General features: G+C 53.4%; 2 protein-coding genes across 8 annotated transcripts; both read right to left on the reverse strand.

The window, feature by feature from the left end:
• MAZ (MYC associated zinc finger protein) lies at window positions 17-5,566 on the reverse strand. 7 transcript variants are annotated; one of them, XM_018040372.1, is made up of 7 exons: window positions 5,464-5,566; window positions 4,754-4,840; window positions 3,814-4,670; window positions 3,359-3,422; window positions 2,912-3,083; window positions 1,884-2,107; window positions 486-1,597 (listed from the first exon to the last, which is right to left on the reverse strand). In XM_018040372.1, exons 1-6 carry the CDS (start codon window positions 5,497-5,499, stop codon window positions 1,905-1,907), a joined length of 1,419 nt encoding a protein of 472 aa, XP_017895861.1. In that variant the 5' UTR covers window positions 5,500-5,566; the 3' UTR covers window positions 486-1,597; window positions 1,884-1,904. The 7 variants fall into 7 exon arrangements, with proteins under 7 accessions (XP_017895860.1, XP_017895861.1, XP_017895862.1 ...); XM_018040371.1 differs by lacking the exons at window positions 1,884-2,107; window positions 5,464-5,566 and adding an exon at window positions 17-143 and having other exon boundaries at window positions 1,429-1,597; window positions 4,754-5,003; XM_018040373.1 differs by lacking the exon at window positions 1,884-2,107.
• On the reverse strand, window positions 6,266-22,221 carry KIF22 (kinesin family member 22). The gene is made up of 14 exons (XM_005697691.3): window positions 22,127-22,221; window positions 14,845-15,040; window positions 13,412-13,539; window positions 13,167-13,321; window positions 12,565-12,774; window positions 12,238-12,468; window positions 11,948-12,101; window positions 11,686-11,821; window positions 9,455-9,623; window positions 8,051-8,219; window positions 7,604-7,671; window positions 6,639-6,848; window positions 6,492-6,551; window positions 6,266-6,403 (listed from the first exon to the last, which is right to left on the reverse strand). Exons 1-14 carry the CDS (start codon window positions 22,179-22,181, stop codon window positions 6,356-6,358), a joined length of 1,989 nt encoding a protein of 662 aa, XP_005697748.2. The 5' UTR covers window positions 22,182-22,221; the 3' UTR covers window positions 6,266-6,355.

The following is a 22,642-nucleotide window of genomic DNA, read 5'->3' on the forward strand; positions in this document are numbered from 1 at the left end:
AAGTGCAGTTTTTATTCTCCACGTCTTTGTTCCCAGTCCTAGGGCTGAGTTGCCCAGTCTTTCCACAGCCACATCATCCATCACCTCTCAGGGCCTTAAGAGTGTGCAGGTATTGGCTGGGGTGTGAGCAGCAGGCAGTGGGTCTGGACGGAAAGGGAAAACCAGCATTTATGTCCAGCAACTGTTTGGGTTTCTGACCCAGGCCTCTTCAAACCTCCAGGGGCTATTCTGGGCCTGGGTGGATTGAGTATTCCCCAGAGACTCCGGAGTCCTAGAACTTGCTCCCCACAGCCTAGCAGCCTCGGCCCCACCCTGAACCTGGACTGCCTGGGCTGGTGCTGCCTCTGGGGAAGGAGGAGCTGGAGCCTCAGAGCTGCACAGGGCTGAGCAAGGCTGCCACTGACTGACCAACTGCAGGCCTAAGAATTCCTTTGGGGGTGGGAACAGGGGGCTTGTTGAGAGCAATTCATTCACTGAGTCTGAGACAGGTTTTTATTTAAAATTTATTGTAATGGGGTCCGCGCAAAAGGAGGGGGTGAAGGGTGGGGAACATGCAGGGGACACCGGAACACGATGACATGGCCAGGGCCACAGCTTCTGTCGTGGGGGAGAGGGATGAAAAGAAAAGGCCAGGGCTGGAGCTGGGGTGGAAGAGGGAAGGGGGAGACACTGTGGCTGCATTCCCCCCACCCCCAGGAAGCACCTCTAGTCCCTGGATACCTCCATTTACCCTGGCCCCTAGGATTCCATCTCTTGTCCTGCCTCTGACCCTAGTGGCTCCTCCTTTTGCTCCCCTTGACTTGTTTTCCCCTGACAGATTCTTAAGCAGGATGATGTTCAGGGCCTGACTCCAAACAACCCCACCTGATGAAGGTACAACCTTTGCCTTCTGCCCCTTCTCAAATCTCACCTTTCCCCATCTCTGGGACAGAATCTTTGATTTCCCTCCTTCCTCTCCTCCCTCCCCCTGGAAAAAAAAAAAAAAAAGCACCAACTCCCCAGGGAGGGGCAGCAGACAGTAGGTGGGGGCACCGGAAGGAGGAGAGCAAGAAGGACCATCGAGGGAGAAGGCTCACAAATCCCTGGAAGGGCAGGGCAGGGGGTCACAGAGAGGAGAGGGGGTAAGGGCAGTGGCCACTCCTGTCCTCTGCTCCCCCCTGCCCACTGTCCAGGGGACTTCAACACAACCAAGGGAACAGGTGTGTGTGGGGTCAGGTCTCATAGGGAGAAGAGAGGAGCAGGAGAAACAAATCGTTAAAACCTAGTGAATTCCCCTAAGAAAACATTTCTTCCTCCTTTCCTTCTGGAGGCTCCTTGGTTGGTGGGGGAAGTAGTGAGGAGTTGGTGGGAAAAGAGAGGGGAAGAGGAGATGGTACCGAGGGACTTTCCTCCATTCTCCCCTCTCCCCCCCACCAACTTGGAGCTCACCAGGGCTGGGAGGGAAGTGGCTGAGAGCTCACAGGCACCCCCTCGGCCCCCGAGAGGGAGCCCACGGCTGTGGGTGGGGCTGCCACTGCTGCTGCCGCTGCCGCCGCTGCTGCCGCCGCTGCCGCCATTGGACAGACCTCACCTGCCATTGGACAGACCTCACCTGTACCTGCAGGGTGAGAAACACCACGAGATCACAGCGCGATCTGAATGGCAAGAGCCTTGCCCCAGACGCCCTCCCCTGGGACACAGCCGTTGCTCATTCCCTGTTTAGTTAAGATTTCGGCCTGCATCCTTACCTCGTTCTCCTGAAAGGCCCTCCCTGGTCCCAGAAGTCTCCCTAACTTGGGGATAGCTGGGCATCCCTGGCCTTCCTAAGATCCCCTATTGGGTCCTGTGAGCCCCCTCGTCCCACGCACCCCATCCCACCCCCCCAGCCATGCCCCACGCCTTGCCTGGTGGGTGCGGGGTCCCCCTCAGCAGGTGGGCTGTGGCTGGGGGGCATCTCCCGGGACAGGGGGGGCGGCCCCCCCCAGATGGGTCTGCATGTGGCCGGCCAGCTGGGCAGGGGTCTTGCAGTGCACGCTGCACAGCTTGCACAGGATGCGGTCAGCCCGCGGGGCCTGGAGCCCATGGTCCTTCACCGCGTGGATGCGCAGGTATGCTGCCGTGGTGAAGCCTATTAGGGGGGTGGATGGGGATGGGGGGGTGGGGGTCAGCCAGGTGGAGACCCCAGAGACGGGGTTGTTCTCCTCGGCTGGGGACGCCCTCCTCAGATGGCCCTGTCCTCCTCCCACCACATCCTTGGTAGCCTGGGGCCAACTACTCTGCTGGGGCTGGGGGCGGGCAACAGCCCCCCGAGTGTGGGAACTGGTTGAATGGTGTTGGCCTCTGGGCCTTGGTGTCCCCAGAGTCCATTCTCTGTGGCTGGGGGATCTCTCCCGGGGTGACAGGACACTTGATTCCTAGCCACTTGAAGAGTTGACCCTCAGCAGAGACGGCTGTGTCCCCTCCCTCCAGTGCCCCATACAGTCTCAGCCCAGTTACTCAGTGGAGTGAATCTGTTTAAAAGCAGCTCCCTCTGCTACTGAGACAGGGCGAGTACTTTGTAAATCTCTGCCAATGTACTCCACTTGCCCCAGGAGCTGAAGACAAGAACTTGTGGCTGCACAGCTGAAACCTTGCCTGCCAACCCATGGGAACTGGCTCTCTTGACCACTCCTTCCCCAAAGCAGTAATGCCCTCTCCCATCTCCCCACACACACCCAGGAGTTGACTCTCTCTGGTAGATCATCTCCTCCAGCCATGACATCTCAGAACTTAGTGATGTTCAGTCGTCCCAACGTTCCTTCGTGTGTTTTCTAAAGGGCTCTAGATGCCACGAGCTCTTGGCTACAGCACCTTTAACCCACATCTGTGGAAAGGCTTCTGGTTTTGTCCCCACCCTCTGTCCCTAGCCCTCCCAACATCTCTCAGCATGTACCTTTGTTGCAGAGCTCACAGACATGGTGAGGACCCTGGCTGTGCACCTTCATGTGGTCCGAAATATAAGCCGAGCTCAACATCTTGCCACACACATGACATGGCACCTTCTCCTCGTGTCGTACTGTGTGGGCTCGCAGACGATCCTTCGTAGCAAAAGCTGCCTCACATTTCTGGGGAGGGGGGAGGGGCGTGGGGGGTGTCAGGAGAGTTAAAGCTTCGGGGAGTAGGGCGAGGGGGGCAAGAGGTTAAAGGAATCAGAGCCTTGGGGGTCTTTGATCTGTAGGAAATGGGAGTGAGATGATGAGGCCTTGAAGAAGGGATGAGAAAATGGAGTGAAAAAGCAAAAAGAAGAGAGAGAAAAAGGGGCTCTGAGAGGCTGAACTCAGACAACTACAATGAGGATCAAAATCATGAAAATCAGGACAGGAGGAGGCGGGCTTCCTACCTCACATTTGAAGGGCCGTTCTGTTGAGTGCACTTGTCTGACGTGACTGTTGAGGTGATCCGGCCTGGGGACACGTTGGGGTTGGGGTTAGGGCCCTGGGGTGTGGATGGGTCCCCGAGTCTGCCTAACTTGGTCCATCAAGCATTTGCAAGGGGCCCTGCGTTTTCTCCCAAGCCCAGGGATTCAGAGTCCCGGTTAGGCAGGAATCCCTCCTCTCGCTCTAGGCGGCCTCGGCCTCCTCCCACTCAACCTAAGGACCCACCTCCTTCTGCTAAGGACCACCCCCTGCTCCCTGGTAACCGGGAGAGGCTTTCCTCCCGCCTCCCTGGGAGTGGCTCCCAGTCCCCATCCTCAGAAAGCTCCCTCCCTCCCCACCAGCCAAGGCCAGGCCACCTCCACCGCCGGCCTTCCCGCCCTCCCCACCCGCCCATGGGGCGGCCGAGGCCCGTGCACACCGGGAGAAGCTCTTGCCACAGTGGGAGCAGTTGTAGGGCTTGTGCACAGCGCCGTCATGTGAGCGCACGTGGTAGCTCATGCGGTCCTTGCGCTTGAAGCGCTGCTGGCACACCGGGCACTGGTAGGGCTTCTCGTCCGAGTGCGACAGCTTGTGTCGGTTCAGGTGGTACACGTCGCGGAAGGCCTTGCCGCACATCTCGCAGGCGTGGTTCTTCCGGATGCGCTTTCCCGAGGCGGTCGTGGTCACCACGCCGCCGGCGGCCACTGCGGCCGCTCCGCCGCCGGCACCCGCCTCTCCCCCTCCCCCGCCGGCTCCGCTCAGTTGGGGCACGCTCAAGAGGCTTAGGGGCACCATGGTGGGCATCTTCATAGCACCCGAGGGGACCCGGCCGGCTTTGGCTCCGGTGTGGATGGCCTCGTGCCTTCGGAGATTGTAGCCGTTCTTGAACTCCTTGGCGCACAAGGCGCAGATGTAGGGCCCCTTGCTCTTTGTCTTCTTCTCCAAGGCAGATGCGACCGGGGCCACGGCGACCGTCGAGGTTGGGGCAACGACGGCGGTGGCCGCGGCTGCGGCGATAGTGGCGGCAGAGACAGGGGGCGCGGCCTCGGCGGCGGGCGCCGACACCGGCGGGGGCGGCGGAGGAGGCGCCGGGGGCTGCTTCAGAGCCGCTGTGTCCACAGTGGAGGCGGCGGCCGGGGCCGGGGGCGCAGCAGCAACGGCGGCGGCGGCGGCGGCAGCGGCGGCGGCAGCCGCGGCCGCGGCGGACTCCTGGGCGGCGGCAAGGACCGGGAGCAAGTCCACCTGGAGGGGCTCGGCCGCCGGGGCCTGGGGCGTGGGTGGGGGCGCCGGCGCGGCCTGCGAAGACAAGGCGCCGTGTGGGCCGCGGCCGCGGGTCGGCGCCCTCCCGGCCCGGCCCGCCACGGCCGGCCCCTACTCACCTGGAATGGACTCTGGGCGCAGCCCTGGGAGGCAAAGAAGCGGGACTGGAGCTCAGCCCCGACCTGCAGGGGGTTCTGGGCGTGACCCTGAGGTGGCGGGAAGGAGTTCATGAGGCCGCCCACCCCCCGGGAGTCCAGGCCCAGCACGGGGAAGGGGGGGGCCAGCAGCGTGCAAGGGAACACGGGGAACATGGCCTCGGCCACGGCGGGGCCCCCGGGGCTCAGCGGGGGCCGGGGGCGCGGGCCGCGCGGGGCCCGGGCTCGGGGCGCCGCCCCCGGCCGGCCGGGCTGGGCCGCGCCGAACGCATGGCCCGCGGGCCGCCCCGCCGCCCGCGCACCCCGGCCGGCGGGAGGGAGGGAAGGAGGGCGCCTGGCGGGCCGCGGAGCGCGGCGGCGACGGCGGCGGCGACGCCCCCTGGGTGGGGGCGGGAGGCCCCGCGGGGCCGGGGGCCGGGGGCGGGGGCCCGGGCGGCGGCGGCGGCGGCGGCGGTTGGAGCCTGGCGGGGCGGGGTGGGGGGAGCGAGGGAGCAGCCTCGGCCCCCGCCGCGCGCGCGCCCAGCCGGCGCCTCGGGGAGGGCGGGGGAGGGCGCGAGGGAGGGAGGGGGACAGCTGCGCGCGCACCGGGCGCGCGGAGGGGGGGTGGGACGGGAGGGAGGGCGGGCGGGAGGGGGTGTGGGAAGGGGGGGTGGGGCGGGGGAGGGGGTTGTTACCTGGAAGATGAAGCTGCTCCAGTTGCCGGGATCCATGGCGGAGGGAGGGAGGGAGGTGGCTCGCGCTCACCCTGGGGCGGGAGGAGGAGGAGGCGGCCGTGGGGGAGGGGGGAACCCGGGGAGGAGGCGCGCGGGGCGGGCGGGAGGGGGGAAGGAGGAGGAGGGTGGGGGGAGCGGAGCACACTGCGCGCGGGGAGGGAGGGCGGGCGGGGGGCGCGAGGACACACAAGAGGCTGGAGCGGGCGCGGGCGCGAGCGCGCGCTAGGCCCGCGGGAGGGGGGAGGTACAAGAGGGACTCTGGCGGGAGGAGGGACAGGGGAGCCACCCAGCAGCCGGAGTCGCCCCAAGCGCGAGACCCCTGAGACGGCCGCTGATTGGCTGACGATGGCGCAGGTGGTGGGCGCGCGGGAGACGGGGCGGCTTCTCTCTCCCCCCCCCAAAGATTCCACCCCCCGCTTCCCTCCGCCAGCGGCCGTTATTCCGCGCGCACGCGCACAAACTCGCTGTCGTTGTCGAGCGGGAGAATAGGGGAGCGCGCGCCGGGTTACGGATGGGGCGGGGCTAAGCTCTAAGCGCGCGCCCGCCTAACGGTCGTCGTCCTAGGGCTTTCGCGGGAGCTTTTTGTTTCTTCTCGGCCACCGTCCCGTCCCCCTCCCACTCCAGCTGTTTATTTACAATCCTGCGCTGCTTCGTGTTTTCCCAAAGATGGCGCCCAAAGAAGTTTGCAGGCTGAGCTTGTGGCCCGTCCCAAGGGCAATTATACCCCGGCCCCGCCCCCGTAGTCCCAAGAATCAGGCTGAAGCAAAGGAGTGAAAACTGTATTTACAAGACAAGCAGTTACACAAGGACTTAAAAAAAAAAAAAACGGGAGGGTACAGAGGGGAGCCGGCAGTCAGGAGGGGCCACAGCCCTGGCCCGCGGCAAGACCCAGGATGTTTGCCTGCAACACAGGAGGGAAGGGGAGGGCAGGTTTAGAGCCGGGCAGGGTACAAACCAGGGTAACAAGGGGGCCCGAGCCGCGAGCTCACCTTCAGGAACGACTCCATCTGTTTCCCCGACATGCCCTCCACGCGTTCCAGGTCCTCAACCTGGCAGGACAACAGCGATGGGGAAGGGTCTAGGCCAGGTGTCCCCCACCCAACTCCATTCCAGGGCTGTCCTCCCTGAGCCATTACCTGGCTGAAGGGGCCGTGGAGCTCCCTCCAGCCCACGATGAGCTGAGCCTTCTTTTGGCCAATGCGCTGCAGGCTGCGCAGATCACGGGCTGAGCCTTCGTTCAGCAGATCTAATATTTTTTGGCGACCATGGGCCAGTAGCTCTGGGCTGATCTGCAGCTCCCAGCCGTCCTCAGCCTTCTCTGGCTGTGATGCATCCAGGGACTCCAGCTATGAGGCAGGAGGTGAGTGACAGAAACAGCAGAGTTTGCTGTTCGGCCCGCGGCAATGAACCGCTCTGGACTCCTCTGCCAAGGATAGGAGTCTTAACAGCAGCTACCTGCCCGCCCTCCCCAGCCTCTGTTTCCCTCCTGTCTAGTATCTGTCCCAACACCCTTCCCTCTGGTCACTCTGGCGTGATTCCCAATTTATCTGATCTGTGAAAGAGTAGAATAGAGTTGTTGTGAGGATCAAATTAGTTAATGAATGTAAAACACACAGTAAGCTCTTAAATCTGGTCCCTCATTTCTGAAAAGAGTAAGTTCTTTCATCTCCAGGAAGGCGCATAAGACGAAGTAATCAACAAATGACTCTCCAACTGATGTCATCTCAGTTTAAAAACTGAGGTGTCTTTCAGTGTCATTTCTTGACTGTTTAGTTGTCTGCCTAAGTGGGCGCTGTAGTTTGTAGAGGGCAGGACCCAGGCTACACACTGTGCCTAGTAAGTAGCTACTGACAGAGTGAGAGCCATCAGGAAGAAAAATAAAAGGTGATGGACACCTATCCTGCTAGGTACATTCATATTACCACATTTCATCCTAAATGCCCTGTAAGACATTCTGAGGGTAAGCAACATGGAAGGGTTGTGAATAGCTGATAAGTGTATGGACAGGCTACCTAACTCTGTGGCCAGTCCTCTTCCCACTAGAGGTCTCTGCCTCTTCTCCTGGGCTCTAGGTGTAGCCTAAGCCTGCAGTGACTCTCACCTTTCTCTTCCGGCCTTTCTTCTTCAAGATATGGATCTCGGCATTTGGGGATGCTGCCTGCTCCTGAACTGAAAGTATGAATTATGAGCTGGAGTCAGAGCAGAGGCCACTTTTCAGCCCCCTGGTAGCCATGTGGTCTTCCATTACTGATTCCTCAGTTCCCCTCCACCCCAAGTTAACCTTCTCTTTTGTTTCCACAGGACCTTTCTTCTACTTGTACATGAAAGTAATCTCAGTTGGTCTTTCATGATAATCAGTCATGCAGTGGTCTACCCCACTGTACGAAATGAGAGCAGTACACCCAGCCAGCTCTTATTTCATATCCACTTTCCCCCTTTCCATCATGGTGGGAGGACATGAGTGATGTAAGGACAGCTGCTCCAAATACCGCCTTCCTTCCAAGATCTCAGTTATCTGGGCCCTTCTGGCCCCTACAGCCAAACTTACTCAGTTGTAGAGGCATCACCACTGCCTTTTTAAGGGGCTTAGCCACTGTGACTGTACGGCGAGCAAGGGGTCTGAGCATTGTGGAAGAGTAGTTCTCTTTCTCCTTGGGGTCAGCAGCCTCCTGGGCCAGCACTTTGGCTTCCAGTTCTTTTTGCTTCATCTTAAGCCTCTGTTAGAAAGGATCAGGGAGAGATATGACCCAGAACCAACTTTAAGGCAGTGGATTAGGAAAGTGAGTCTGCAGGGCTCTGAGGCCTTAGAAGAGCAGAGTAAGCACCAACAAGAGAAACTACCAGGAGACAGCTGGAGCCCAGGGTAATTAAGGGCTTTCTTGGACATAAGTTTGAGTGAACTCCGGGAGATGGTGATGGACAGGGAGGCCTGGTGTGCTGCGATTCATGGGGTAGCAAAGAGTCGGACACGACTGAGTGACTGAACTGAACTGATCAGGAAAATAGATGGGGAAACAGTGTCAGACTTTATTTTGGGGGGCTCTAAAATCACTGCAGATGGTGATTGCAGCCATAAAATTAAAAGACGCTTACTCCTTGGAAGGAAAGTTATGATCAACCTAGATTGCATATTAAAAAGCAGAGATATTACTTTGCCAACAAAGGTCCATCTAGTCAAGGCTATGGTTTTTCCAGTGGTCATATATGGATGTGAGAGTTGGACCGTGAAGAAAGCTGAGCGCCGAAGAATTGATGCTTTTGAACTGTGATGCTGGAGAAGACTCTTGCGAGTCCCTTGGACTGCAAGGAGATCCAACCAGTTCATCCTAAAGGAGACCAGTCCTGGGTGTTCATCGGAAGGACTGATGCTGAGGCTGAAACTCTAATACTTTGGCCACCTCATGCAAAGAGTTGACTCATTAAAGACCCTGGTGCTGGGAGGGATTGGGGGCAGGAGAAGGGAACGACAAAGGATGAGATGGCTGGATGGCATCACCGACTCGATGCAGAAGAGTTTGGGTGAACTCCGGGAGTTGGTGATGGACAGGGAGGCCTGGTGTGCTGCGATTCATGGAGTTGCAAAGAGTCAGACACGACTGAGCGGCTGAACTGAATGATCAGAGCTGCCCAGAGGTGGAAGGAGCTTCTTTGTGAAATACTGGGGGGAAAGGCTATTCAAGCAGAGTCCTGACTTAATTTTATCTGGGTTTTAGCAAATGGCAATGTCCTACACTTGTACCTGGAATTTTTTTCTCTTGCCCCCTCACATAGGATCTCAATAATTTTTCAAAGTTCAGCCATGTTAAGGACATTCAAGCAGAGAACTGAGGGATTCCAGTGTTGGGTGAAAACTGGATGCTGGTCCAGCCTTTCCGGTCCTTCCCTATCTGAAGATCCTCTGACTGTTTCTCAAGGTCAGCAGGAATCCCAGCTCCAACCTCCCAACACTTACCTCAATTTCCAAATCCTTCTCTTCCACTGTCTTCATAAGCACCATCCGCTCTCGCTTTGGGGTGCTCAGCAGAGGGGTCCCCTGGCTCCCCTGGGAGCCCAGCAGACGGTCCAAGCTTAGAAGGCGCTCCAGCATTGCTGGATCCATGCTGCTTAGCTTCTGTAGAGGGCTGAGCACACAAAGAGGTTACTCCGCACTTACCTCTTCTCTCATCCTCCTCTCCAGCAGCAGGATTCCTCTCATCCTGACTTAACTTGGTGTTTCTGTGGTTCTACAACCCTACTATTAACTTGCTGGCAACCCTGTACAAGTTATCCAGACACTCTGGGTGCAGGGTCTTCTTTAGGTGAATGGGGATCAATCACTACTTGCCCAGGTAAAGCTCTCAGGGAGGCCAGGAGATCAAATGAGAAGAAGCATTTCATGACCACTGAATGGCAGGTATTCATGGGATCTAAGACATCCCCCTGCCCTAAGGCACTCACTGTTGAACACTAAGAGATCATAAGGTGACAGCAAGGGCCATCCGTACACCTGTTCATTTGGAGGAGCAGTGGGTGCAAGATTCACGGAGGAGGTCATCTTCAGCGGGGCTCTGAAAACCCCTGAAGACCTCAAATGCCAAGCCTTTCTCCTGTGGGCAGTAGGAAAAGCCTCTTCAAAAGGAGACCTGACTTAATCTGAACATGGTAACATTTGTTCCTTCTGTCTGGAATTTCCCCCTCACATCTGATCTCCATTGTCATTCAAAGTCAGTTTGATGCTACCTTTCAGGTGATGCCAGCTTGGCTGTGTATCTTCTTTCCTACATTATGAACTAGCTTCTCGAGGATAGAAACTGCCCTGTTCTTTATGTACAAGGGCCTCGGAGAGCAGGATCAGAAAGTACAGGTGAATACAGTAGTCATTTCTTCTTTCCTGGCTGTTGCAGAACAAAAGGATCCTCCTTCCCTATTGTGCTCTTTACTGTCGACCTTTCGTCATATACGATGTTCCCATCTTGCTTCCTCTACTGAAATGTGAGCCCGCTGAGGTCAGGGTCTGTTTAGGTCTGATGGGCCCCACATCTAATGGCAACCCACTCCAGTACGCTTGCCTGGAAAATCCCATGGACGGAGGACCTGGGTGGCTGTAGTCCATGGGGTCGCACAGAGTCGGACACGACTGAAGTGACTTAGCAGCAGCAGCCCCACATTTGAGGTTACCCAAGGTCCCCATCTGGCAGAGACCTTGCCTGTTCACGTGTTTTACACATGTGCATGTGTATGTTTCTCTTGAGTCTGTACACATATGAGAGGGGACTGCTGACAAACAGTTTAAGAAGGACAAGATCGAGAGATGGGGTTCTGAGTGAACACAAGTACCTAAGTGCTTTTTGCTATCCTTTCTAAAATAGTGAGTTGGTCAAAAAGTTCAGGTTTTCCTGTAAGATGCTATGAAAAAACCTGAATGAATCTTTTGGCCAACCTGATACAACTGTCCCCTGGGGCAGAATGTGCACCAATCCTTGGCCTCCTCAGGTCACCTCTGTTCAGTTCTTAGGACTTAAGAGAGTTGAGAAGCTTTATTGGAGCTAGGGGTAGAAAAAGGACAAAGATCAAGATGCAAGTGGTTCCTTGGAAGGCTAGGTGGCCAGACACAGAAAGCAAGACCACTGAACAGGGGTGACTTGAACATGAATGCATACTGGGCCATGAGGTGGGGCTATCAGAACAGGAAGGGAGGTCACACACCTCCCTTGTTTGGATTCAGCGTAGAAGCAGGGCAAAGTTAGGACAGCAGCTGACCCCATGGAGAGCTACAGAAAGGCTGGACTCTGGACACACAGACTGAGTCTCAATGAGACATTTTTCTATCTCCTTTGCTATGCTTTATCCTTGGGACCTGAAAGACCTGGTCCTCATTACTCCTTGAATCAGAAGCGAAAGTGCTCATCCTTGAAACACTGGTGCCAAAATGTGAGACTTTGCTGACTGCCTAAAGGAGTTGGAAAATAGAAAAGAGGGGTGGAGGTGGCAGCTAGGAGCTCAAGGAGCCTCCTTATGACCCCTGATAGCAACAGCAAGGCTGGAGGTTGCAATGAGTTCAGCAGAGTAGGATTTTGGCTGAATCCAGTGGAAGAACAAGTTCACAACTCAAGGATCCAACAGACTAAACCGACAGCCACTCTCCACCCAACCCGGGCACAACAGGAAAGGGACTATGCCCAAGACTCCTCCCTCTCTGCTCACCTGAGTTTCTGGGAGGCAGAGGCTGGAGCTATTGGGAGTTCGGGACTCCCAGTTTCCTCTTCCTCAGGGCCTCGGGCTCTCTTTGCCTCTGATGGGCCTAGCAGTTCTTTCTGAGACAGTTTTACAGGTGCCAAGACTAGGGGAAGATGGCAGGGTAGGGAAAGAGGGGGGCGTCAATTTCTGTGCTAATCCTTGGTGGATTCAGCAAACTCCCCAGGTGTCCAGCCTTGGCCTGTCCACTCCAGCCCACCCAAGTCCTCACCAGGAAGCTGCAGGCTCTCATTGGTAAAAGGCCGGTTGATCACCTCCTTGGACCTGGCTGCAAAGTTGAGTGCAGAGACTGTGTCCAGGTAGAAGCGTCTCTCAGGGGCAATGTTGGCAATGAGGATGCTGTGGGCTGAGCCACCCAAAGAGTCCTGAGAGATGGGGACAGGGCAGGGTGGGTCAGTCAGTAGCCTCACCTTCCCCTTCCCTGACCGCTGTTCCTCGATACTCCAGCAGGCCCGAGAACCCCTTTCTCCAGCCCCTTTTACCCGAGATGGGAGGCCTGACCTGCAACAGGCGAGTGAGCTTGCTGTCCCGGTAGGGTACCCGAGGGAGGCCCTGGTTCAAAGCATCCACCACCTTGCCCAATACAAACAGGGAGGTGTTGATGGCTCCACTCTCCTTCAGCCTCAGGCCCTTGTTGCCTGTGCGGCGGTTGTCCTCTGAGCCAGCCAAGTCAATCAAGTAGAGTTTCCCTTCCCGCTGGCGAAACGGGGCCAAGCGTTCTCGCTGATCCACCTGGGGGCAAGAGCAAGGGCCCCCATTTAATTCAAATTCCGGGGGCTCCGCAGGTGCAGGTCCTCACCCCTGTCGGGGGTGGAGGAGAGGTCTCACCTTAACCAGGAGCACAGCATGACTGCGGGAAGAGCGCTGGTTGAGCCGGGTGGCTCCCACCGTCCGATTTCGGCTGGCTGGCAGGAAATGCCGCTCAAAATCAGCAAAGCTAGTGATGGCCTTCTGCGTGAGGCCCGGAATCAGGATATTTCCTCGGCAGTCTTCTCGGATCACCAGGTCTCCCGATGAAGGTTCCAAGAGGTCTAATACCTATGTGAGCAGTGAGGGGTAGGGCCAATTCTCCACTTACAGGCTGCCTACTTCCTGCCTGTGGTTCTCATTTTCTTTGCTGGATTCTCAGAGTTGTGCCATCTGCTACCCTAACCTCTGTCTTTCCAGGTGTCCTTGCTAGATCAAAACTTCATGTTCCAGAACCGGGTCTGATTTTTACCCTTTGTTTCTTCCCTCCCCAATCACAAAGGGCCCTTGAGGACTTCCTGGTGGTCCAGTGGCTAAGACTCCACACTCCCAGTGCAGGGGGCCTGGGTTCGATCCCTGGTCAGGGAACTAGATCCCACATGGCAACTAATGATCCCACATGTGCCTCAATTAAGACCCTGAGCAGCGAAATGAATATTTAAAAATGGGGCTGGGGGGCTCACCTTTTCCTGGTAGATCTCTAAGTAGGACATAGTAACAGAGAGGGCCCACGGCCGGCCCTCAGCACCCTCCTCCCTCGTGAGCTGTAGGAGGTCCATGAGAGCCCGAGGAATCACCCCAGGCTGCTCTGGGCTGCCCAGCATGGTGTGTGTCTTCCCTGGGGAAAGAGTGGAGAGAGCTGTGAGATTTTCTTCCCCGTTTCCGAGTCCCTTCTGGCCTGGGGCTGCTCTGTATCTGGCCTCCTCACCTGCCCCTGTGGGCCCATAGGCGAGCACACTGGCATTCTGCCCTTCTAGCAAGTGCCTCAGGATGGGCTGCACCGATCCTGCATAGATGTCCTGCTGAGAGCTCCTCTCCCCGTAGAAAGCATCAAACCTGCAGGCAGGAAGAAAGGCGGGACTCAGTAGCAGGTTCCATTCTCACCCAGGTCTAGAGGATAAAACTGGTCTCACGTTTAAGGGTCCCTATTCTTCTTCTTACACAAAGATCTAAGAAAGTGCCCACTGAACACCCATTCTGTCCCAGTCTCTGTTTTGGTGTAGAAACACAGAGATGAATTTGGTATCCCTGCTCTTAGGAGTTCTGCAGTCTGGTGGCATAGATAGATACCCACACTTTGCTGTGACTCAGGAAACAAAGATGAGAATGCACTAGAAGGAGTAACATTCTGCCTGGGGAAGGAGGATTTTTGCCAGAGAGAGAAGAGAAAGATACTCTAAGTGTCAAAAATAGCACACAAGACATGGTATAAAAGGGCCAGGCTTCCCAATCCTTTTTCATAACACAGAATTTATAGAAAGTGGCATCTGTACACCACATGGAGTAAAGACTAGATGAGACTTGACACACCTGAAGCTTAGTCACTGTACTCTGACGGAGAAGCTTTGGTTGAGGCAGGGATTAGCACTGATATAGTGGAGTGTAGCATGTGCTGGGGGAAATGAGCCTGGAAAGAAACTAAAGCCAAGTTGTCAAGGGCCTAGAACAAGGTTGGCAAACTTTTTCCATAAGAAGCCAGATAGTAAACATTTGGGGCTCTGTGGACTACATGGTTCCTTTCACAACTGCTCACCCGTCACTGTAGTCAGGCAGAAAGCAGCTGCAGATAGTATGTAAATAAATGAGCATGACTATATTCCAATAAAGCCTCATTTACACAAAGTCTGCTGACAGATTTCACCTGCAGATCTTAGTTTGCCACCCTCTGGCCTAGAATGACAGGCCAAGGAGCCTGAACTTTAAATCTCCCAAGGAATTTTAAACCAGCTGTAAGCTCTATCCCCCAAACATGGGCGGTCTTATCTGACACCACCCAGCCACAGCCTGGGTTGGCTGGCTGGTCTATGTTTCCCCAATCCTTCCCACCCCTCCCCAAAGGTCCGAGCTGGACTCCCCAGTTCGCCTTTGCTGCTCCTTCCCCACTTTGTGCCTGCTTCCCATCTAAGACTGTGAATAGCAACGTGCGTCTGACTCAGCCTCCGGCCTTCCCCACACTCTCCTGGACAGGCCCTATCGCAGTGGGCACCCATGAACGTTACCCGAGCAAAGGTGTGGCAAACAAAGCTGCACTAAGGAAGGAAGGAGCCTCAGGAGGAGGTCTGAGAAATCGCTTCTGGGCAAGTGATAGTGCGAGCAGGCCTAGGAGAGAGAGAGTGGGAGGGAGTGTGGCCTGAACCTTACTGGTATTTGAGAGTCTCTTGGTGGTTCCTCCAGTTGGCAATCTCCAGAGAACAGCTGTCCAGGCCCCGCACACAGGGGGTGTCGTTTTCTCCAGCTGTCCCATCCACAAACGGGCGCAGTCTCACAGCTACCCTCACTCGAGCTGGAGGTGGGCGCCGGGCAGCTCCCACCTTGCTTAGCCGACAGCGACCGGCTCCTAGAAGATCATTTTTAGGCGTGAAGCATGGTGGCAGCTTTGCTGAGAGATAAGGGTATAAGTGGGCTTCCTGGTGGCACTAGTGGTAAAGAACCCACTGCCAGTGGGGGAGACCTAAGAGACACAGCTTCGAACCCTGGGTAGGGAAGATGCCCTGGAGAAGGGCATGGCAACCCACTCCAGTGTTCTTGCCTGGGAAATCCCATGGCCAGAGGAGCCTCGCGGGCTACAGTCCATAGGGTTGCAAAGAGTGGGACACGAGTGGCGCAACTGAGCACACACGAATACACGAGGCTAGCAGTCTTGGAGGTGGAGGTAATTGAGCTGACCCCTGAAGAATAACTAGGGTCACTGCCAAGCATTTCAGGGAGAAGGAAAGGCACGTGCAAAAAATATGGAGGGGTGAAAGCAGGCCCCCGTGTAGAACCACTAAGGCAGGACTGTGTGTGTCCCGTAGGTGAGTCAAACACAGAAGGGCAGGATGGAAGAGAAAGAGGAATCAAATACACGGTCTCAGGCAGGGTGCAGTGGGGGGCTGAAGGAGAGAGATTATCTATGGCTGGAACCATAAACCAGACCGTGTACTTAGCAAACATTCACATTTATGAAGCACTGGCTAAGTGCTGCTGCTACTAAGTCGCTTCAGTCGTGTCCGACTGAGTGCTAGGCACACTTTAACTTCCATGGTGTCCCTGAAAGGTAGCTTCTGTCAGTCCTATTAACCTGTGAAGACGCTCACAGAGGTGCAGCCACTCTCCAAGCACCTCGGTGTTTTAGGCCTGGAGCCCTGTGGCTATTACTGTATCTTGAACCATAACCTACATTGTGTCTTCTTTGCTATTCAGAGGAATAAACAGGGATTATTTAACTTATATGCAGAGTACATCATGAGAAACGCTGGACTGGAAGAAACACAAGCTGGAATCAAGATTGCCGGGAGAAATATCAATAACCTCAGATATGCAGATGACACCACCCTTATGGCAGAAAGCGAAGAAGAACTAAAGAGCCTCTTGATGAAAGTGAAAGAGGAGAGTGAAAAAGTTGGCTTAAAGCTCAACATTCAGAAAACGAAGATCATGGCATCTGGTCCCATCACTTCATGGGAAATAGATGGGGAAACAGTGGAAACAGTATCAGACTTTATTTTTGGGGGCTCCAGAATCACTGCAGATGGTGATTGCAGCCATGAAATCAAAAGATGCTTACTCCTTGGAAGAAAAGTTATGACCAACCTAGATAGTATATTCAAAAGCAGAGACATTACTTTGCCGACTACGGTCCGTCTAGTCAAGGCTATGGTTTTTCCCGTAGTCATGTATGGATGTGAGAGTTGGACTGTGAGGAAGGCCAAGCGCCGAAGAATTGATGCTTTTGAACTGTGGTGTTGGAGAAGACTCTTGAGAGTCCCTTGGACTGCAAAGAGATCCAACCAGTCCATTCTGAAGAAGATCAACCCTGGGATTTATTTGGAGGGAATGATGCTAAAGCTGAAACTCCAGTACTTTGGCCACCTCATGCAAAGAGTTGACTCACTGGAAAAGACTTTGATGCTGGGAGGGATTGGGGGCAGGAGAAGGGGACGACAGAGGATGAGATGGCTGAATGGCATCACTGACTCGATGGATGCGAGTCTGAGTGAACTCCGGGAGTTGGTAATGGACAGGGAGGCCTGGTGTGCTGCAATTCATGGGGTCACAAAGAGTCGGACACGACTGAGCGACTGAACTGAACTGAATTGAAAAGCTGAGCAAAACCCCAGCATCTTCGTAGACTAAGAGACTCCCCCCGCCCACCCATAACCTTGACAACAGAGGCAGGGAAGGAAGCCTGAAGACTGTGTCCCAGAGAGCCCCCTGGGAGGGTCAGGGGACCACAGCTCATTTCAAGGGAAGCTCTTTCCACCCTGGCTGTGCTGGGTGTGTCTGCAAGTTTGGCCTCAGTTTCTGTCCTGCTCAGCAAGTAGGTAAAAGTGGGTGTAAATTGTAATGTGTATACAGATAACCTAGAGGAGCTAAAGATTCTGCATTTCTAGCAACTTCTAGGTAATGCTTATGCTGCAGTGGGACACTGAACTGTCAAGGTGTGGCAGACCAGGACCTCATGGGATTCTTCTAGGATTAAGGAAGTGGACATTTGCCCCATCGAAAACCCAGTCACTGGACTCCCTGGCCTTTCTGCGCCTCTATTTTTGCCTGGAATTTCTTATCTATATAAGTTCACACATACACACATATGCCCCCCTGCACAAACTGTTAAGTGATGGTTTTCTCTCCGTGGAGGGTCATGTGGGTTTATTTTCTATGTTACCCAGTTTTGTAATGCTGTAACATTTGCAGTAAAAAATAACAGGACTTCCCTGGTGGTCCAGTGGTTAAGTGCTTCCATTACAGAAGGTGTGAGTTCAATCCCAGGTCAGGGAACTAAGATCCTGCATGCCAAGCGATGTGGTCAAAAAATTAAAAAACAAAACACAACACAACACTGTGGACAACTTTGGAAAGGATAAAGTTAAGAGGCAGCCGCCAGTCCCTCAGCTTGCAAAGGCACTAACATGCAGTGCTTCTCTGCAGTAAGTTTTCTGTTTAGTTTGCTTCTCATAATTAAATCTAAGTCATTTGGCAGTGGGGGGGGGGGTAGTTATTTTTATCGTTAAAAAACACAATTAAGATAAAACTGGGGGGGGGGAAGGCCTTTCTTTCCGTGAACTGAAAAAAATCTATGAGGTAGGTATTTCTGTATTTTAGATACCATACTGTAGCTCACAGCTAACAACAGAATTCAAACCTAGATTTCACCTCCAAAAATCTGCTTTTAATGAGGATGTCGTATTGCCTCCCTGTCACATACCAATTGGGAAAGTTCTTGATAGCTCTGACTCTCCATTTTTGCTGGTGGTGGCAGTTGGTTGCTGGGACCCACGGACCTCATATTAAGGTACCAGGCTGGTATCTGTGGCCAACATAGAAACAGCAGGACAGGCTACCCCAGGAAGAATCTTTTATGTAAGTAAGGTATACCCACAAGCAGACGGCCTGTTCCAAAAACTGGGCCTCCGTTCCTTCATCTGACAAATGAAGCTAGCAACCCCATTTCTCACTTTACAGTTTACGAAGCCCTTGGGCATCTAGTTTTCATTTGACCCTCATGGCAGTCCTGAAAGTCAGAAGGAAGTAGAAACATGCAGATGAGAAAACTAAGACCGCAAGGAGGTTAAAGACTTCTCAAAAACGTGTGCAGGAACCTCCCCTTGCCTGTCTTTCCCAGGTTTTTTTCAGCGAGAAGAGAACAGGGATGGTAGATACAGAAGCACTTAAAAAAGCTCAGTGAGCAGTACAAGGGGAAGGGGAAGTCTGTGGTGATGTAGAAAGAGTATAGACTCTGGCTAGACAGAGCTGGATTTCAATTCCAGCTCTAACACTTGTCAGCTTGTGACCTTGGGCAAGTGACTTAACATCCATGAGCCCCAGTTTTCTTGTCTATAAAATAGGGAGAGGAAGGCCTTGGAAGGTCTTAATGAGGATTAAAAGTAACATGTAAAATGTCAACAGAGTAACTAGTACACAGTAAGTAGGTTGGTAACAATTCTAGTTAAGATGGCCTAGGTTCAAATCCTAGCTCTGCTACTTACAACTAACTAAATAACCTGGGGAAATGATTTTCCATTCCTATGCCTCAATTTCCACAACCTATCAAAATGGGAGTAAATAAAAATACTTGTTGGGTTCTTATGGCAGTAAATAAGGTCATTCACACAAAAGTGCTTAGAACAGCAAGAGCATTGGTGTGTGTGTATATGCTCAGTTATGTTGGATTCTTTATGACCCCATGGACTGTATGTAGCCTGCTAGGCTCCTCTGTCCGTGGAATTTTCCAGGCAAGACTACTGAGTGGGTTGCCATTTCTTAGTCCAGCGGATCTTCCCGACCCAGGGATCAAACCCGTGTCTCTCGTGTCTCCTGCCAACTGGCAGGTGGATTCTTTACCCCTGCACCACCTGGGAAGCACAACAGCACTGGTACTTGATAAAAACCCAGTAAGCATCTTGTTATATATTCATCCATTTTCCAAATGAGGAAATGGCAGTATAGAGAGGTTAGCTAGCTTGCCCATAGTCAATAGCTAGCTAGTGACAGAGCTTCAGATGAAGGTCTAACTCTAAAGTGCATTGTGTGATTTCTGGGCCTTCTTAGACCCTACATCCCCATGGGCCTCAGAGTCGGAGACAAGTTCCTCTACTAGCTGTGTGACCTTAGGAAGGCTTCTTTCTTAACCTCTTCAAACCGCAGTTTCTTTTTATAAAAATAACAGTATCTACCTCATAAGATTTCGAGGAGCCAGAGAAATAATGTACATACAATGTTTTAACACAGCGCCAGCATAAGCACTCCACAGATGTCAGCTACTGTTGTAATCACACATTTCTCTTGCTACTCCCTTCAAGGCAACAACTCACCCCTGCCCTCATCATTCAGCAGGGTCACCAGTGACCTCTTTACCACTAGAGCCCACAGCCCGGTTCAGTCCCCACCCTGTTTGACTTCCCTGCAGTATTCAACACCCCAGATCCACTTTCCTTTGGAAAATACACTTCTCCCTGTTTTCCTGCCACCCACCAGCTGTCTAGTGACTCCTCAGTTTCTTCCAGTCTTAGATATTTTCCCTAAGCTCCTTCTATCCTCTTTCTAGATCAGGGTTGCTCAATTCCTGCACTATTGATATTGTGGGCTGGATAATTCTTTGGGGGTGGGGCTCCCCTGTGCATCGTAGGAAGTTTAGCACATATCCCACCACCACGACCACTGCAACAACCAAAAATGTCTCCAGATATCACAAGTGTCCCCACGGGGAACACAACTGCCCCCAGTTGAGAACACCATTACTGACCGACTAATTTCACAGGCATGGTCACCCGTGCTCCTGACTTCAATTACCATCTCAAGGCTAATGACTCCTAATTGACACTTCCACACCAGAGTGCTCTCTGCTGCCCTGACACCTCCTCTTACACGGTATTTCAAACTCCACTCGTCTTAAACTGAATCCTTCCCCATCCCTCTGCAACCCCATCTTCCTTCTACGCTAACGTAAATAAATGGAACCAACCCCAAAGATCGGAGAGGCTTTCTTAACCTCATCTTCTCCCTCATTTCTCACATCAGCTCTTCATTAACATATGTGAATTCTACCTTTTTAAAATAAGTCCACTTCTTTCCTACTGTGCCGTCTTTGCCAAGGTTGTCTTCATTTCAACAGCCTCCCCACTGGTCTCCTTGCCTCCAGTCTCATTCCCTTCCAATCATTCTTCCTCTACTTCCTCCCTAGCTTCTCCATCACACTCTATGTAGCTGTACATTTGTCTGTCTTTTTCATCTAACTGTGAATTCAGTGAAAACAAGTCTTACTTGGCTTGCCTTTATATTCCCAACATCCAGCACAGAGTAGGCTCTCGGGGGGTATTTGCTGAACAAATTAAAATCTGTCAAATGAATACCATAAACTGTAGCCACTGCCATTCTTCCTCCAGAGCTCAGAGTCCAGGGGAAGTTGGCAGGAGGCACATTCACACAACTGCCAATGGTAAAAGAGTCTATTTCACCATAAAAGCCACTTTGAAAAAAATAATATATATTTCTTAAAAGTCACTTTGAGGTTGGGAGAAGTTAGCACTTCTAATTATTTCTAATTTCCCCCTCTTCGATGATTCCCAAGCTCATTCAACTTAACTCTTCTTTTATTGATGAGGAAATTGAGCCAAAGAGAGCATCTTTGGCCTCTCTTTACAACATAAATAAGAAATAGATCAGTTGGTGGTCTTTTTGATCCAACAAAGCATAGCAAACTTCTATCCAACCTTTGAAACCCACTTCAAATATCACTTCCTTAATGAAGTCTTCCTAGAATACCCAAGAGTTTACTTCAGATTCTGTGTTCCCTATAGCAGTTTATACATACCTCTCATTGCTTTTTCACGATGTTATAGATTTTTATGACTATCTATTGATACAGACTAAAGCTCCTCTAAAGAAGGGACAATATTCATTCAAGCATTTTTATGATATCTACAATGTACCAGACACAGTGGGTCTTGGAAGGCTCAGGGTAGGTTGTGCTCAGACGGCAGGAATATCATGTGCTTGGGCAAAATGGTTAAGAGCAGAGACTCTAGAATCAGATTTGCTGAGTACGAATTCAGACTCCACTATTTACCGGTTGTGTTAACTTTGAGCAAGCTTTTTAACCTATCTATGGTTCTTTGGTTTCTTCATCTGTAAAACAGAACAATAGTAAACTACCTCATAGCAGCATGTAGAGATTAAATAATTCATTACCATAAAGTACTTACAACTGTGCCTCACCCCTAGCAAGGGCTCAACATGTGCTTGACATCCTATTAAATAGGTTTGCTTCCAAACAGGGCCTGACAAACAGTAAGGTCTCAGATAAATTCTATGGTGCCCATTATAATCACTGACCAGAATTCAGTGTACACGAAGGCAGAAGAGCAAGATTCTGAGTGTCCTAGTAATCTTTCCAAACAGTTCTGACTTGCAGGGCTATAAGAAACAGTCTCTATTTCCCTTTTCTGTGATAACAGCACATCTTATGCTGTCAACTCACACCCTGCTGCAGCCCGTCTGAACCTCTTACCTCTCTCAGGTATCTCCCTGCACCCAAACAACACGTCATACAGGAACTCTTCCCCCAACCAAACGTGTATCTCGATCCCTTTTGTCCCTATGGCTAGAGTATAAAGTTAGCTACTTTTAGCTCGCTTACTTCTGTAGTCTTCCGAGATACGTCACTCTCCCCATTTCATTAACAAAGAAAACTGAAATTCACAAGGGAAAAGTGAGCTGGGGTCAAAAATGCGCCGGAACTAGGTCTCAGTGCGGGTCTACAGACCGACACCGAGAGCAGGAAGCAGAACTGCGACTCCCATCCACACACCCAGCTTTCTCCTCCCCGCCCCCGCGCCATCCGCGGTCTCCGGAACAACTCACGGAGCCCACACTGGACTCCGACCCATCGCCCCGCAAGACTCCAGGCTACAGCAGCCGCCCTGCTCGAGTCGGGATAACTTACCCGAGATCGCCGCCGCCATCTCGCGTCGCCTCCGCGCCGGGACCCCCGCGTCCATCCCACTCCCTCCCGGGGCCCGCCTCTCTATTCGAATTTCCCGCTGCCCCGCCCTCTCCATTGGGTTTCACCAATCACGGCTACTCGTCGCCGGAAGCTCCTGTATTTGCCTACCACTATCCCGCCCTCTAGGGCTCGCCTGCAGGTCCTTCAAGAGTTTCCCCTGGAGGAGAACGCATGCGCGCACGTCGGCTACTTAGCCGTTGACGTCGGGCCGGCGGCGTTCCCGTGCAAGCTCCGCCGCCCTAGGCTTTCGCGACGGTGGCCGTCTGGGCCACTAGTGAGCGCTGCGGCGTACTGGGCTCCGGACACCTTCTGGGTTTCCAGGGGTAGGTTTGCGCTAAGTGTAGCGTTTTCGCTTCATTAATGCTAAGTCACTTCAGTCGTGTCCGACTCTGTGTGACCCCACAGACGGTAGCCCACTAGGCTCTGCTGTCCGTGGGATTCTCTAGGCAAGAACAC

This window comes from Capra hircus, chromosome 25 (assembly GCF_001704415.2).
Source record: "Capra hircus breed San Clemente chromosome 25, ASM170441v1, whole genome shotgun sequence".
In the NCBI taxonomy this organism is placed as follows: domain Eukaryota; kingdom Metazoa; phylum Chordata; class Mammalia; order Artiodactyla; family Bovidae; genus Capra; species Capra hircus.

Bases quoted from the DNA above. Each gene is read 5' to 3' on its own strand.
- MAZ (XM_018040367.1), bottom strand. From the start codon at position 4,945: ATGTTCCCCGTGTTCCCTTGCACGCTGCTGGCCCCCCCCTTCCCCGTG. The intron at 4,671-4,753 runs GTGAGTAGGGGC...TTGTCTTCGCAG, and splicing joins GCGCCCAGAGTCCATTCCAG to GCCGCGCCGGCGCCCCCACC. The intron at 3,084-3,358 runs GTAGGAAGCCCG...CCCCCTCCCCAG, and splicing joins AACGGCCCTTCAAATGTGAG to AAATGTGAGGCAGCTTTTGC.
- KIF22 (XM_005697691.3), bottom strand. From the start codon at position 22,181: ATGGACGCGGGGGTCCCGGCGCGGAGGCGACGCGAGATGGCGGCGGCG. The intron at 7,672-8,050 runs GTAAGTTTGGCT...TCATACTTTCAG, and splicing joins GGTGATGCCTCTACAACTGA to TTCAGGAGCAGGCAGCATCC. The intron at 6,552-6,638 runs GTAATGGCTCAG...TTGTCCTGCCAG, and splicing joins TCCACGGCCCCTTCAGCCAG to GTTGAGGACCTGGAACGCGT.